This window comes from Anser cygnoides, chromosome 29 (genome assembly GCF_040182565.1).
Source record: "Anser cygnoides isolate HZ-2024a breed goose chromosome 29, Taihu_goose_T2T_genome, whole genome shotgun sequence".
Classification (NCBI taxonomy): domain Eukaryota; kingdom Metazoa; phylum Chordata; class Aves; order Anseriformes; family Anatidae; genus Anser; species Anser cygnoides.
The window spans coordinates 1,054,430-1,069,498 of record NC_089901.1 but is presented as its reverse complement, the minus strand read 5'-3'; the positions used below and the strand labels follow the sequence as shown (position 1 = coordinate 1,069,498).

Sequence of the window (15,069 nt, the reverse complement as noted above, 5' to 3'; positions counted from 1 at the left end):
TAGAATCTGCTTCGTTTTCCTGCCCATGTGCTGAGGCAGAAGGATGGTAATGGAGTAGGAACATCTGTACTAGAGACTAAGGCTCCTTGAGCATTGCTGCTGCTCTGAGGCACCTCACACACCTCAGCATACAGACGGTACTGATATCACCTTTGTTGTTTCTTAGGGAATTATTTGACCTTCCCCTCATGTCCTGCAGCAGGGACTTGTCCCTGGCCTGTGGACTTCTCAGATCAATCCAGGTTCCCTTTTACCTGCTGCTGTAGACCAGGACTGACTGCTGCACAGCCCACAGCACAGCCCCCTGCTTCTTGTGGCATTGTCAGAGCACCAACCAGAGAAAAGACAAGGAGCAGCAGAAACATCATCCTGAAATGCATAAGGCAGTATGTTTTTTGTGTGGTGTATGTTGAGACAAGCAATGGATTTTGCATTAAATTTCCACAGTCTTTCCTTCGTTTGGACAGGCTCCCTTTCTCCGAGGCAAGAAATGTGTAACAGCAGCTCCATCACCGAGTTCCTCCTCCTGGCATTCGCAGACACGCGGGAGCTGCAGCTCCTGCACTTCGCGCTCTTCCTGGGCATCTACCTGGCTGCACTCCTGGGCAACGGGGTCATCATCACAGTCGTAGCCTGCGACCACCGCCTCCACACCCCCATGTACTTCTTCCTCCTCAACCTCGCCCTCCTCGACCTGGGCTCCATCTCCACTTCTGCCCCCAAAGCCATGGCCAATTTCCTCTGGGACACCAGGGCCATTTCCTACCCAGGATGTGCTGTACAGCTCTTTTTGCTAGTCTTTTTGATTTCAGCAGAATTATCTCTTCTCACCATCATGGCCTACGACCGCTACATCGCCATCTGCCAGCCCCTGCACTATGAGACCCTCCTGGGCACCAGAGCCTGTGCCACCATGGCAGCAGCTGCCTGGGGCAGTGGCTTTCTCCACGCTGTGCTGCACACTGCCAATACATTTTCACTGCCTCTCTGCTGTGGCAATTCCCTCAACCAGTTCTTCTGTGAAATCCCCCAGATCCTCAAGCTCTCCTGCTCAGACTCCTACCTAAGGGAAGTTCAAGTTCTTGTGGTTACTGCTTTTCTATTTGGGAGTTGTTTCATTTTCATTGCTCTGTCATATGTGCAGATCTTCAGGGCCGTGCTGAAGATCCCGTCCCAGCAGGGATGGCACAAAGCCTTTTCCACGTGCCTCCCTCACCTGGCTGTGGTCTCCCTCTTTATGAGCACCATCATGTTTGCCCAACTGAAGCCCCCCTCCATATCCTCCCCATCCCTGGACCTGGTGCTGGCAGTCCTGTATGCAGTGGTGCCTCCAGCAGTGAACCCCCTCATCTACAGCATGAGGAACCAGGAGCTCAAGAATGCCATATGGACACTGATGACCAGGTGTTTTTCATAACCAATAAACATTCTTGCCTCTCTTCTTCTGAAAACACCTGAAAACGTTACTCACGATAGGCCATGCCTGCCCTTTTTTCTTGTGTTGCTGGTACTTTCCACTAATATTCTGAGTAATTTTGTTCACTTAGAAATAATATTCTTCATTTTGGTTTTCCATTTAAACCAAATAAAGTAACATTTTTTTCTTATATCGTTCCTCCAGGGCCTTTACTGTAGCTGCACGGACAGTTCCTGTGTGCAGAGGTGGAGGGGAAAAGAGTCGCGGCCCAGCAGTCCAGCCCGGGAGCACCAGCACTGGGTCCATGCAGAGCTGCTCTCCTGCCACTGCCACCCTCTCCTGCTGAGCCCTGCTGGCGGTGTAAGGCCTGGCTGCTCCTGCAGCTTGGTGCCAGTACTGCTGTGTGGCCATGCTGGGACCGCAGGCAGGGACAGGCATTGGGCACTTGGGTGACACAGCTGGCCTCCCCCAAGGGAGACATGGGAACAGAAACCCTTTGCTGCTGCTGCTACCTGCAGGCACAACGTACGCACATGGAGAGAGGAACAAGAGCGAGCACAAAGGCCATCAGCTATCCCTAGGGGTGTCATGAAGACCAGTGGGGCAGAGTGTCTTCAGGTCCCTTCATCCTGAGAGTAACAACCACGGGGCATCTGCCTGAATAGCACAGAACAGGCCCGGTGGAATGCACCTTCAGAGATCATCTAGTCCAAAGTGCAAGACCTGAACGCAGCTCTGAGATGTGCTTCCTTGCACCTCCGAGATCCCTGTGCCCATTCCTCGTGCCTTGGGGCATCTCAGCGGAGGGCAGAGCAGGGCAATGCACCGCAGGGCTGAGGTGCCTTCCAGCCTCTGGCAGTGGCTGCAGGAGCCAGAGGGACCCTGCAAGTGTGCAGTGCACTGCCTGTGTGTGTGCAAGGCAGGGACCCGTGTCTCTGAAGAGCCCAGTGTGTATGAGCAGTACGTGAGGCCAGCTCGGATGTGGGCACCTCACAGAGCCCTGACATTTCTCTGTGCAGAACTCCAGTAATTACCCCCAGTGTTCCCATGAGATTTCTGTCACCCTCCTTGCACACGTTCATTGCAAATGCCTCTCTCTGACATATCACGCTACCCTGCCTTCTGGACTGGTGGCGACAGCAAACTGGAGGCTCTTGGTGACAGCCAACATGGCTTCACTAAGGGCAGATCGTGCCTTACAAATCTGGTGGCCTTCTACAATGGGCTTACAGCATTGGTGGAGAGGGGAAGAGCAACTCACGTCATGAACCTTGACTTGTGCAAATCATTTGACGCTGTCCCACACCATATCCTTGTCTCTCAATTGGAGAGACGTGGATGTGATGGATGGATCACCTGGTGGGTAAGGAAGTGGCTGGATGGTCACCCTCAAGGAGCTGGAGTCTACAGCTCAATGTCCAACTGGAGGTCAGTAGAGCGGTGTTCCTCAGGGGCCAGTATTGGGACCAGCACTGTTTTAACACTTTGTCAGTGACACGGACAGTGTGAGTGAGTGCAATCTGAGCGAGTATGCTGATGACACCAAGCTGGGTGGTGCAGTCGCTACACTGGAGGGAAGGGATGATATGCAGATGGACCTGGACAGACTTGAGAGATTTTCCTGTGAGAACCTCATGAGGTTCCCAAAGGCCAAGTGCAAGGTCCTGCAACTGGATTGGGGCAACCGCAAGCACAAATACCGGCTGGGGGGAGAATAGGTAGAGAGCAGCTCTGAGGAGAAGGACCTGGGGTGTTGGTGGATGAGAAGCTCAACCTGTGCCGGCAATGTGAGTTTGCAGCCCAGAAAGCCAACTGTATTCTGGGCTGCATCAAAGAAGTTTGGCCCAAAGCTTGAGAGAGGTGATTCTGTCCTTCCACTCCGCTCTCGGGAGACCCCTCCTGGATTACTGCATTCAGCTCTGGGGCCCCGAACTCAAGAAGGACATGGAAGTATTCGAAGGAGTCTAGAAGAGGCCAAAAACATGACAGAGGGGCTGGGGCACCTTTTCAATGAAGACTGGCTGAGAAAGCTGGTTCTCTTCAGCCTGGAGAGACCCTATAGCAGCCTTCCAGTACCTAAAGGGGGCCTTTAGGTAATGTTTTAAAGCCAAAAGAGGGTACTTTAAAATAAGGTATAAGGAAGATATTCTTTCCTTTGGGGGTGGTGGTCAACGGAACAGGTTGCCCAGAGAAGTTGTGGCTGACCCATCCCTTGCCCCTTTGTGGCCAGAAGCCTCCCGTGCAAAACCAAGCTGGAGACCCCCCCTGCAAAGTTGCTGTTTAACCTCATCTTTTCTACATGGGGCCTCCTCTGCACCACAGAGCCCAATCTCAGCTCCCACTTTGCCACAAGCGTTCTGCATGGGCGCTACAGGGCCTAACTCTCCCATGTCCTGCCCTGGCACTGCCATCCTGCTGGGCAGGGGAAAGGGCTGCCTCCTGCAGCTGGCAGGAGGCGAGGGTGATACTATAAAAGCCAGTCAAAGGAGCTCTCTAAGACTCAGTTTTGAGTTATAGATAGCAGGCGTTCTTTTACTGAGGTGCTGGACTTAGTGGGGATCACTCCACCTAGTGTGCTTACAGAACTGTTTGAGCTATAGGGGTTATATACAATCAAAACATACATGTTAATCAGATTTCCCCAAAACATATTCATGCTATTTCCTGTAACTCATTAAAATCAGTAAATGTCTCTGACCCATGCACATTTGTTTCCACTGGTGGTCTTTCAGGGGTCTCTGGTGGTCATCGGTAGTCTTCCTCACTATGTTCGTTAGTTGAATCCAGTTCTTGTCCATGCTCAAGCCATCTAAATCTTTCTTCTCTTCTTCTTTCATCTTAGGCATGCATACAAAGCTTAGTTGCTTACACATCCAAGGATATACGCATAGCATGAGTTCCTCGCCTAATCTTCTGACACATCCTCTAGGCCTGGGTCGGCTTGCCCTCATTCTGAGATACAAGTCTGGAGGCTCTTATAGATAAAGCTGACTAATTAGTGAGTAAGGTAACATCAGGGATGAAAGTTTCTAAACTTCCTTCTATCTAACAAAACCTAGTAAAGGTTTCACCTACCTGCCAATGAAGCTTTTCAAATTTGATGCCATTGTTCTGTCAAGGAAGAGACCATTTTTCCTTTCAGCTTGCTATCGAGAGGAGGCCAGGAAGCGCCTCCCAAGGCCGCTCCTGCCAGCAGAGACAAGGCCGTGGCCGAGGGGAGGGGAGGAGGCTGGAAGGGCGGTGGTGAGGTCCCTGCCGCTGTGCGGCCTGGTTGACCTGCAGGAGATGTGCTGGCCGGCAGGCCTTGTGAGGTCACCCAGCGCGTCACAGAGCACCCAAGGCAGCAGGGATGGCACTGGAGAGGCGGGTGGCAGAGAGCAGCCAGGGGTTGGCTGTGGGTCCCCTCTGCTGCAGCCACCTGACGGAGTGTGGCAGGAGGAGGGCAGGCAGGGCTCGTGGCAACCACGCTCACGCTTGCCTTTCCACAGGCTGCTGCAGAGCTTGGGCATGGCCACCACAGCCCCAGCCCCTTGCAAGGCACCGCAGTTGCTGGTGAGAGAGGGAGTTAGGGGAATCTTATCAAGTAGAGATAGAGTGCTGACGGCATGAAACTAGGATCCTACTTAGTGTCTTTACTAACTATGGTGCTTGTGCAAATTAATTAAAGCAAGAAGCCTTGGGCCCCTTTACCAAGGTCAGTCTCTTAATAAGAGTGTGAGCCTATCTTAAGAAACTGGTAGAAACTGGTCCTGTGGATGGACAAGATCCAAGAAGCAACTGAGTCTGCGCAGAGACAAGAGGTCAACTAGCGGTGATGAGGAAGAGTCATCAATCTTCATCCCCACGACCCCCGACGACCACCACCAGAATGCACTGCGCAAGCGCAGATGGGAGGAGTTTATGGAAATGACTCCTTGGAACTAATTTTAATACGAAGCGGGGACAGGTTATGAATATGTATAGGCATATTGTGAAACTTATGCTCCCCTCTGCTGCAGCCGCCTGACGGAGCGTGGCAGGAGGAGGGCAGGCAGGGCTCGTGGCAACCACGCTCAAGGTTGCCTTGCCACAGGGTGCTGCAGAGCTCGGGCATGGCCACCGCAGCCCCAGCCCCTTGCAAGGCACCGCAGCTGCTGGGACAAAGGCAGATCCTGATATAGAGCCAAAAGAAAAGGAGGTCATTGGTGAATAAGCTGAACAAGACTGGACCCAGTACTGACCCCTGGGGGACACCAGTAGCTACAGGCCTCCAACTAGACTCCACACCACTGAGCACAACCCTCCGAGCTCTGCCATCCACCCAATTATCAATCCACCTCACTGTCCACTCAGGTAGGCCATGCTTCCTGAGCTTGTCTATGAGGATGTTATGGGAAACAGTGTCAAAAGCCTTTCTGAAATCAAGGAACACCACATTCACTGCTCACCCCTCATCTGCCCAGCTAGTCGACTCATCATAGAAGGCTATCAGGTTGGTTAGGCGTGATTTCTCCTTGGGGAATCCATGCTGACTACTCCTGATCAACATATCCTCTACATGCTTGAAGATGACTTCCATGACCAGGTTCCGTTGCGGTACATTTCAGGATGGGCAGTTTCTTGTGAAACTCTTGGATTTGGTGAATAAATGTCATTGCATTTTCCAAGGAGAAGAGACCCTCTCTTTCTCACCTTGTGATGCTCTGCATCAGGGGCAGAACAGCTCCATACATGACAGCAGGCTTGGACCGGACTGCAGGAAGAGCAACCAGGAGGAAAAGAGCCTGGGCACAACCAGGAATGCCATATTAGCCAGCAGTGCTAAACACGGATATGGTCATGTCCACGCTGGGCTGCACTAGGAGGAGTGTGTCCACCCAGGCAAGGCACTTCTCATCTTCCATGACTGCACACTGGTGTGGCCCTAACTGGAAGAGTCTTTCCCAGTATGAGGCTCCTTTTCTGAAGGAATAGTGAGGAATGGAGAGGGTTCACAGGAGGTGTGCCAAGACAGGGCTAGGGGTCATGCGTGTGGAGGCTGAGAGCCCTGCGCTTCCTAGGCCTGCTGAAGCTCAGGCTCAGGGCACTCTTGTAGGAGCTCCTGAGAGCTGGAAATCTGCTTTCAGAGATGATGGCCCATTTTGGGTAGGGAGAAAGAACGTGAGAAAGGAAAGCCACCACAATCTGCTGTTTTGGAGGTCCAGCATGGTGATGAGCAGAAAGAAATGGCACTCCAAGGGCAGTGCTGTGGTGACTGCCAGGGAGCCTGGATCAGCCCATGGCTTTGTGTTTCAAGTCAAAGACAGTGAGCACAAGCAGTTCCTAGTATGGGTAGGGAGATGCTGCGGTGGGGAAGCAGGTTGGATGTCCCCAGGCTGCAGGGAAAATGGTTCAGGCATGGGGCAGGATAGGACAACCTGTGGGGAGACGTCCAAGGGCACTGCCAGGGCTGGAAGGCCCTGACAGAGCAGAGGTCTTTGTCCCCTTGGCTCTGACTGCTGTCTGCCACTGGGACCCAGGAGACGACACATTGTGCTCCTGGCACTGAAACCATGTGGCCTCCCTGCAGCCCTGTGCACTGGTGTTGTACTGTTGTCCTTTAGCTGCCATCACACAGCCCAGATCCCACTGCCCCTTGAAGAGCAGCATGAGGGACAGAAGCTCTCTTCCCAGAGCTGGGTGTCAGGCCTTGGTGTTTGCTTTGATAAAACACATGAAGGTTTTGCTCGGCATCAGGGCCACCTTTACTTTGCCTTTGCCTGCCTGTCGTCACTGCCTCCCATTTCCTTCTCTAACAGGTCCGTGGGGGAGCTGTGGTGGTAATGGCCCCCAGTGGGACCAATTAACACTCCCAGAAACTTCAGCATTTCTTCTGGCCTTCCCTTCTTGTGCGCCCGGCGCTATCTCCTCTCAGGACCAGAGGTCCACGGACTCAGCACCAAATACACCCTGGGGCTCAGTACAATGAAGAGAGCCCTCCTGTGCCCTCCTTCTGCCCAGCAGTTCCTTCAAGGCTTCAGGGCTTGTACATCTAAGTGGGGAGATTTCGGGAGGGTAGCGAATGAGGCAGATTTCAATGAACAGTTGATAACAAGAGAGTTTTCCCTTCAGGTTGGATTCTTTCTTGATGTATTTCGATTCCCTGCCCTCTCCCTTTGCTATTGACCCAGAGGGTCTCCTAAGGAGGCCTGGTCAGCTTGGAAAAGCGGTCCCTTGAGGCCAGACAGTCTGTGGGCAACCTTGCTCCTCACCTCCCCAGCCCCACCATTTCTCTCAGGAGCCACCTGGGACTTGCAGCACTTCTCCTCCCATCAGACTTCTCCAGTCGGGGCTGCAGCTGCATGTTACAGCTCCTTTGCACCAACTCCCAGACCTTTTCCCCACAGAACTGCCTGCACGCAGGCACAGAAGGATTGCTCCCCATTGAAAACCAACCAAAGTTAAGTGTGATGCAGTTCAGTAAAACACTCTCCTCAGCTGTGTGCCCAGTGCAAGCTGCAGCTAATGACGGTCACCTTCCACAAGGGATGGCCATACAAGAACTGTTTCAGACAGAGTGTTTGAGGTGATGAACATGCGCTCTTTTTTAAATTTTATGTATTTATTTTTATTTTCTTTCCTATGTTGGAATAGTTTGTTCACCCTTCCAGGCAGACCTTGCTAGGTTCAGAGGCCCCTCTGGACTGGGGCTGGGAGCTGTCAAGAGGACCTGTGGGAGACCGGAGGCCCTCAGGAGCTGCAGGTGGAGGCTGGGCAGTGTGTCTCAGATCATCAACACTGGCCATTATTAACTATTAAAACAAAGGAAAACAAAATCACAAAAATCGTAAAAGCGGAAATGTGCATCAATCATAAACTCTCAATGCTTTAGAAGTTTGCCTTTATTTCTGTTTAGTTTTGTTTTCTTTTATTTTTTTTTTAATTTTTATTGGCATTTCAAAACATTTCTAGTATTGTTAGGCCAACACCATTAAATAAGATCATTCTGCATCTTGTACAAAGCCCTGTGACCCGCCCCCCCCTCCCCACCCCCAATCTTATCTGCCCATGCAAGGTCCATGACAATTCACAGTCTTTGCAGAAAAGTAAGTAACACTGAGATTTTGACCTCGCTGCACAGATGGAGGAAATCAGGGCCATGAACCTGCATGCAATATTCATTTTTCCAGGTGAAAGGAAAGTGTGGCAAAAGTAGAAACGATGCTCAGCTGTCCTTTAGGGCCAGGACAGAGTATGCATTCCCTTCAGACAGGTGAAGAGACGGAGTTCACCTGCCTGGCTTTAGATGGTCCCCTACAGCACAGGAGGATTCAGGCCCCACAGCATCTCCTCTGTCGCCAGCAGAAATCGGGCCTGAGGTCAAAGGACCACAAGGCATGTTGGCAGGGACCTCAGGAGGCCTGCAGCCCAAGTTGTCACAAGCACAGCCAGAACAGGCTGTTCAAGGCATGATCCTGTTGCATTTTGCAAAACCAGCAAAGATGGAGACTGCACAGCCTCCAGGTGACGCCTGGCTGAGCTCATGGTGAAAAGGCTTTTTGCCTTCTCTCCAGCCTGAAGCTCTCCTCTTTCAGCTTCACAGCTGTTGTCTTTTGTCCTCCCACCCTGAACCCAGCTGAAGATCCTGGCTCTGCATCCTCCACAACCCCCTCAGAGCTACAGCCAGAGGAGGTCCCCCTCGTCCTGCCCTTCTCCAGGCTGGACAAGCCCAGCACCCTCAGCCTCTCCTCACAGGCAGAGTGCTCCAGAGCATCTTGGGGGCCCTGTGCCAAACCCGCTGCAGCTTGCTGACATCCCTCCTGTCCTGGGGACCCAAAATCTGGATGCCGTCTTCTGGATCGTCCCTTCCCTGTATCCCCTGGCCTTTCCCGGCTCACACAGCCCAGGATGCTGCTGGCTGTCCTTGCTTGGTACAATTCCGTTGTTATTATTCTCCCTTCCTTTTCTGTCCTCTTCAACAATTTTCACCTCAACCGACAATTTCTTTCCGTTTTCTGGTTCTCTCCCATATCCCCGAGCTCAGAGGAGAGGGAGCTTTTTGGCAAAGACTAAGGCAAGAAGAACGCACTGAGTCCCTCAGCCCCATCTGTGCCCGCTGCTATGAAATGACCTCTGGCACTGAGGAGACGTGGGGGGGTGCCTCCCATGACTGGCGTGTTGGAATGGAAGGTACACGGACTCTTTAGGAAGGACAGGCTAAGGACACGAGGAGGGGGCATCGCCCTCCCTGTCAATGAGCAGCTGGAGTGTCTGGAGCTCTGCCTGGGGACAGATGTGCCTTAGGGAGGTTCTTGGGTGCCCCCGTAATGCTTTTATACCCCAGGGAGGTTCCTAGTGCTCCAGAGAAAGCCTTGGATGCTCTGTGGAGATGCGTTCGGTTCCCAGAGACATATCTGTGTACCCCAGGGAGGTTTTAGTGAACCATGGGGAGGGGCTGGAGGTCCCCATGGGGGATCTCGGCTATCCCTTGAGGTGCTTGTGTACCCTGGGGAGACGGTTCTGAGTTCCGTGTCAAGACTTGGGTGTCCAGGGCAATCTTTGTTTGTACCAGGAGGTGCTTGTGTGTCCTGGGGAGATGTTACAATGCTCAAAGAAGATGCCTGGGTGCCCCGGGGGCATGTCTGGGTGCTCCAGGGACACGCCTGGGTGCCACAGTGAGTGCGTTATTGCTCCAGATAGATGCTTGGGTGTTCTCAGAATGTATTTGGATGCCTCTGGGAGACGCTTGTGCGATCTGGGAATTTCTTGGGTTCATAAGGGATTGCTTGCACACCCCAGGGACTGGCTTTGTCATCAATGGGAGGAACCTGGGTGTCCCACAAAAGTGCATGGATGCTTTGTGGAGATGCTTGGGTGCTCCAGAGAGATTCTCATGCGCTCAAGGAAGGTTGTCTGGGTCAAGCAAGGAGATGCTAGTGTGCCCTGGAAAAATGCTTGGGGATTCCAGAGGGATCCTTGGGTCCTCCAGGAAAATGCTTGTGTTCCCCAGGGAGATGCTTGTCAGGTTTGTCCAAGGAGGTACTTCATTGCTGTGTGGAGATGCTTGGGTCCTGCAAGGATTTTCTTGGGTGCCCCATGGAGATGCTTGGGTGCCCACGGTTGATGCTACTCTTCCACAGAGAGGTGCTTGGGTCTTCCAAGAAGGTATTAGATAGAAGTATGGAGATGCTTGGGTGCTTGAAGGATATTCTTATTTAGGGTAGATTCTTGAATGCTCTAGGTAGGTGCCTGATATCTCCAAGGAGGTGCTTATGTGCCCTGTCACGATGCGTGGGTGCCCACGGGGACATATTATGACCCTTCTAGGTGCTTGTGCACCACATGGAAGCTCTTGGGTGCCAAGGGAGGTGCTTCCCACCTCCAGTGAGATATTTGTGTGCCCCAGGTGGTGTTTTGGAGCCCTGGGGAGATGCTTGGGTTCTCCACTCAGATGTAGGAGTGCAGTGGGGAGACTCTTGGGTACTGCCATGAGGTGCTTGAGTGTTCCAGGGAGGTGCTTGTGTGCTGCAGGGAGATGCTTGGGTGACCTGGGGAGAATTTGGATGCTCCAGAGAGGTGTTTGTGTGCCTCAGGGATATGTTTATGTGCTCTGGGGAGAAGCTTGTTTGACCTGGGAGTATTCTTGGGCTCTCTAGGAAGCTGTTCAGTTCCTCTGAGAAGACACTCGGAAGCCCCAGGAGGTGGTTGGGTACTGCAGAGAGCAGTTTGTGTGGTGCAGGGAGGTGCTGGAGTGCTCCACTTGTGCTGCTGAGTCCCTTAGAGAGCTGCTTGGTTGCCCCTGTGAGATTCTAGGGTGACTCTGGATGAAATTCTGACTCACAAGCAGGTGATTCCGGTCCCCAGCAAGGTGCTTGGTTGTCCCAGGAGGTGCTTGTGTACCATGAGAAAAAGCTTACAGACCCTGAGGAACTCCTTGGGTGCTCCAGGAAGGTGCTTGGATTCTCCAGGGAGATGCTTGTGTACCCAGGGAGATGTTTGGCTTACCCAGGGCGATGTGTGGTTTCTCCAGAGAGGTGCTTCATTGCTGAAGGGAGATTCTTGGCTGCTTGAAAGATATTCTTGGGTGGCCTTTGCAGGTCCTTGGGCACCTACAGGTGTTGATCTGGTTGCCCAGGGAGGTGTTTGGTATACGAAGGAGATGCTCTCAAGCATATCCTTAGGGCACCTAAACACCTCACTGGAACACCAAAGCCTCTCTTTGTATTATCCAAAAATCTCCCCAGGGAAGCCAAGCACCTCCCTGGAACACTCAAGCACCTCATGGCAGTACCCAGGAATCTCAAACCCACACTCCTACATCTGAGTGGAGAACCCAAGCATCTCCCCAGGGCTCCATAACACCACCTGGGGCACACAGACATCTCACTGGAGATGGGAAGCACCTCCCTTGGCACCCAACAGCTTCCATGGGGTGCACAAGACTCTCCTTAGGTCATTCAAGTATGTCCCCGTGGGCACCCCAGGGAACATCAGCATTTTCCTTGTGGACCCAGGCATCTCCTTCTAGTACTCAAGCATCTCACTGCGGATGCACTGAAAAATTGTCCCAGACCACTAAAGGGTTGTTTAGAAAAGTCAAGAAAATACCAAGAGTACTTAAGCATCTCCCCAGGGAACCAAGGTACATCCTTCAAGCACCCGAATACCTCTCAACCATCTCCCCAGAGAATGCAAGCAGATTTACTGAGGAACAAATGCACTCACTGGAGCACTCCTTTATCAGTCCAGCGCACCCCAGCACCTCTGGGGAAAAGAAGGCACCAACCAGGAGCACCCAAGCAGCTCCCTGCAGCACCTGACTGTCTCCCTGGACACACAAGGATCTCCCTGGAGCATGCAATCTTTAAGAGCCAGGCTCCTGCCCTGGAGCACCCAAGCACCTCTCGGGGAACACAAGCACCTCTTTGGGCACCTGAGCATATCCCCAGGAAAACCAAGCACCTCCTGATCATCTCCCCACGGTTTGTCCAGGGAAGACCTTGGATGGACCTCCCTGGAGGACCCTCAAATATATCCTGGGAACAACAGCATCTTTCTGAACCACTGAAGCAACTTGGAAAAAAAAATTCCAGGAAGCCAAGCATTCCATTGGAGCTCCAACGAATGCCCCCGGGGCAAACTCCCTGGATCAGCCCTGAAGAACCTTGGAGGAGACAAGGATTTCCCTGGGCACATCAGGCCCTTCCCAGGTTACTCAGGAACCTCCCTGGAGCACCCTGGAATCTTCCTGGGGCAACCAAGGAGATCCTTTGAGAATCCAAGCATTTTCCTGTGTCACCCCGGCATCTCCACTGAGTACCCATTGAGTCCATCTTTCAGGGAACACAGAGATCTTCCTCGGTAACGCAGGCATCTCTGGTGTATCCTCGGAGAACAAAAGCATCTCAGCATTTCAGTAGCCAAAAAGCACACTTTCCATCAAAGCACCTCTCTTGGGAAAACAAGCATCTCCCTAGGGAACAGAAGCATCCTTCTGGAGGAACCAAGCATCTCTGCACAGCACTCAAGCCTCTCCCTGGAGCTACACAGTTCCTCCCCAGGCACATTGCTTTGGAACACCAATGGAAACATTTGGAGCTCCCTGCAGCCATTTCTTTAAGCATCATTGCAGGGCACACAAGCATGAACATTTTAGGGACCCAAGCATTCCATAGGAGGAGCGAAGTGTATCCTCAGGTACCCAGGGATATTCCTGAGGAACCAAGCACCACCCCAGAGAACCCAGGCATCTTCCTGAGTCTCTCCAGCAGCACCAACGAGCATCCACTGAGTACCACCTCTCAGGAAACGCCAAGATCTTCCTGGGCAGCCCAAGCACCTCCCTTGGAAACACAAGCACGTCCATGGGGATCACAAGCATCTCATGCCAGTAGCCAAGCATCACACTCACCATCAAAGCATCTCTCTGTGGAGAGCGGGCATCTCCCAAGGGAACAGAAGCATCCTGCGGGACAAACCAAGCATCTTACTGGACACGGAAGGAACTCCCTGGGGCAGCAATGAATGGCCCCTGCGAACTCCAACATTGTTCAGGACATGCCAAGGATTTCCCCAAGAAACCCAAGGGTCACCCTGGAGCACGCAAGCCTTTCCCTGGAGCTCCAAAGAAACTCCCAGGAACACAGCTCTGTCCCTGAGGCAACAAACATTCTCCCCAGGGAACCCAAGCTTCTTTTTGGAGGACACAGGCACCTCCCCACGGCTCTCACGCACCTCACTGGAGCACAGAGAATTTGCACTGTCTAAACCTCTCACCTCCTGATGCACTCCAACACCGCCCAAAGGTAGACAAGCATTACTTTGAACCACCCACAGACCTAAAGAGAGAAGCCAAGCATCTCCTTGGAAGAGCCAAGCACCTGCCTGGGGAACAGTAGCATCACTCGTGGGTGCTCAAGCATCTGCATAGGTCACCCCTGAACGTCTTCTGAGCACCCAGGAATCTCCCTCCAGCAATGAAGCACCTCTCTGGAGAAACTATCCGTGGGCCTGGGTCAGCCAACATCTCCCCGGGTACACAAGCATCTCCCTGGGGAAGCATTTTCCCATGGCACCCAAGCACCACCTGGGGGACCCAAGCACATCCTTGGGGACCACAAGCACCTGCCTCGGGGCCACATGTACCCCCAGGTGCACACAGACCTCTCACAGGGGCACCCAAGCACATCCCTAAGGCACAGCACAACACACTTGGAGCACTCAGGCATAGCCCTTGAGGATGCAAGCGGCTCTCTGCAGTACCCAAGCACCTCTTGGGGCATCCAAGTGTCCCCTAGGGGAAGAGGAGCATCTTCCTAGAGAGCCCAACGATGTTCCCAGGGCACACAAGTATCTCCTCAGGGCAAATAAGCATATCCCTGGGACACACAAACACCTCCCGGGAGCACCCAAAGTTCTCCCCAGTCACCCAAGCATCTCCCTGCAGCACACAAGCACCTCCCTGGAACACCCAAGCACCTCATGGCAGTACCTAAGAATCTCCCCAGCACACTCCTACATCTGAGTGGAGAATTCAACCATCTCCCCAGGGCTCCATACCACCACCTGGGGCACACAAACATCTCACTGGACATGGGAAGCACCTCCCTTGGCACCGAACAGCTTCCATGGGGTGCACAAGCACCTGCCACAGTCATTCAAGTATGTCCCCGTGGGCACCCGGGCATCCCCCAGGGGACACTAACACCAACGTGCAGGAGCCAAGCATCTCCCCACAGCACTCCAGCATCTCCCTGGAGCCAAGCATCACACAGAAAGCACCCAACCATCTCCCTGGAGCACCCAAAATCCTCCCTGGAGAAATAAAGCTTTGCCCTGGATCAAACAAGCCTGTCCCTTGGGCACACAAACGCATCTCCTAGGGTACACAAGCATCCCCAGATAGCACTCAAGCATTTGTCTGCAGCCACCAAGAAACTTTCAGGATCACCAGTCCATCCTCCTGGGACATCCAGGAAACTCCCTGCATCACCCAGGTGTCTTCTTGGAGAAACCAAGCATCTCCCTGCGCACCCAGGGAGCATCTGGATAGAGCAGCTAAGAAGCCTGGGGAGCAGCCAGAATATTCTTGGGATAGCGAAGAATCTCCATGGAGCAAGAAAGCATCTCCTGAGGCACCCAGGCATCTCAGGGGAGCACACAAGCATCTCCTCTGCACACACCAGCACATCCTT

At 52.9% G+C, this 15,069-nt stretch overlaps 1 protein-coding gene across 1 annotated transcript; it reads left to right on the top strand.

Annotated features, from left to right (window-relative positions):
- The first annotated feature begins 359 nt into the window (after positions 1-359).
- On the top strand, positions 360-3,135 carry LOC136787363 (olfactory receptor 14C36-like). The gene is made up of 2 exons (XM_066984543.1): positions 360-1,404; positions 2,910-3,135. The coding sequence occupies exons 1-2, from the start codon at positions 389-391 to the stop codon at positions 3,133-3,135; spliced, it is 1,242 nt and encodes a 413-aa protein (XP_066840644.1). The 5' UTR covers positions 360-388.
- Positions 3,136-15,069: the final 11,934 nt, after the last annotated feature.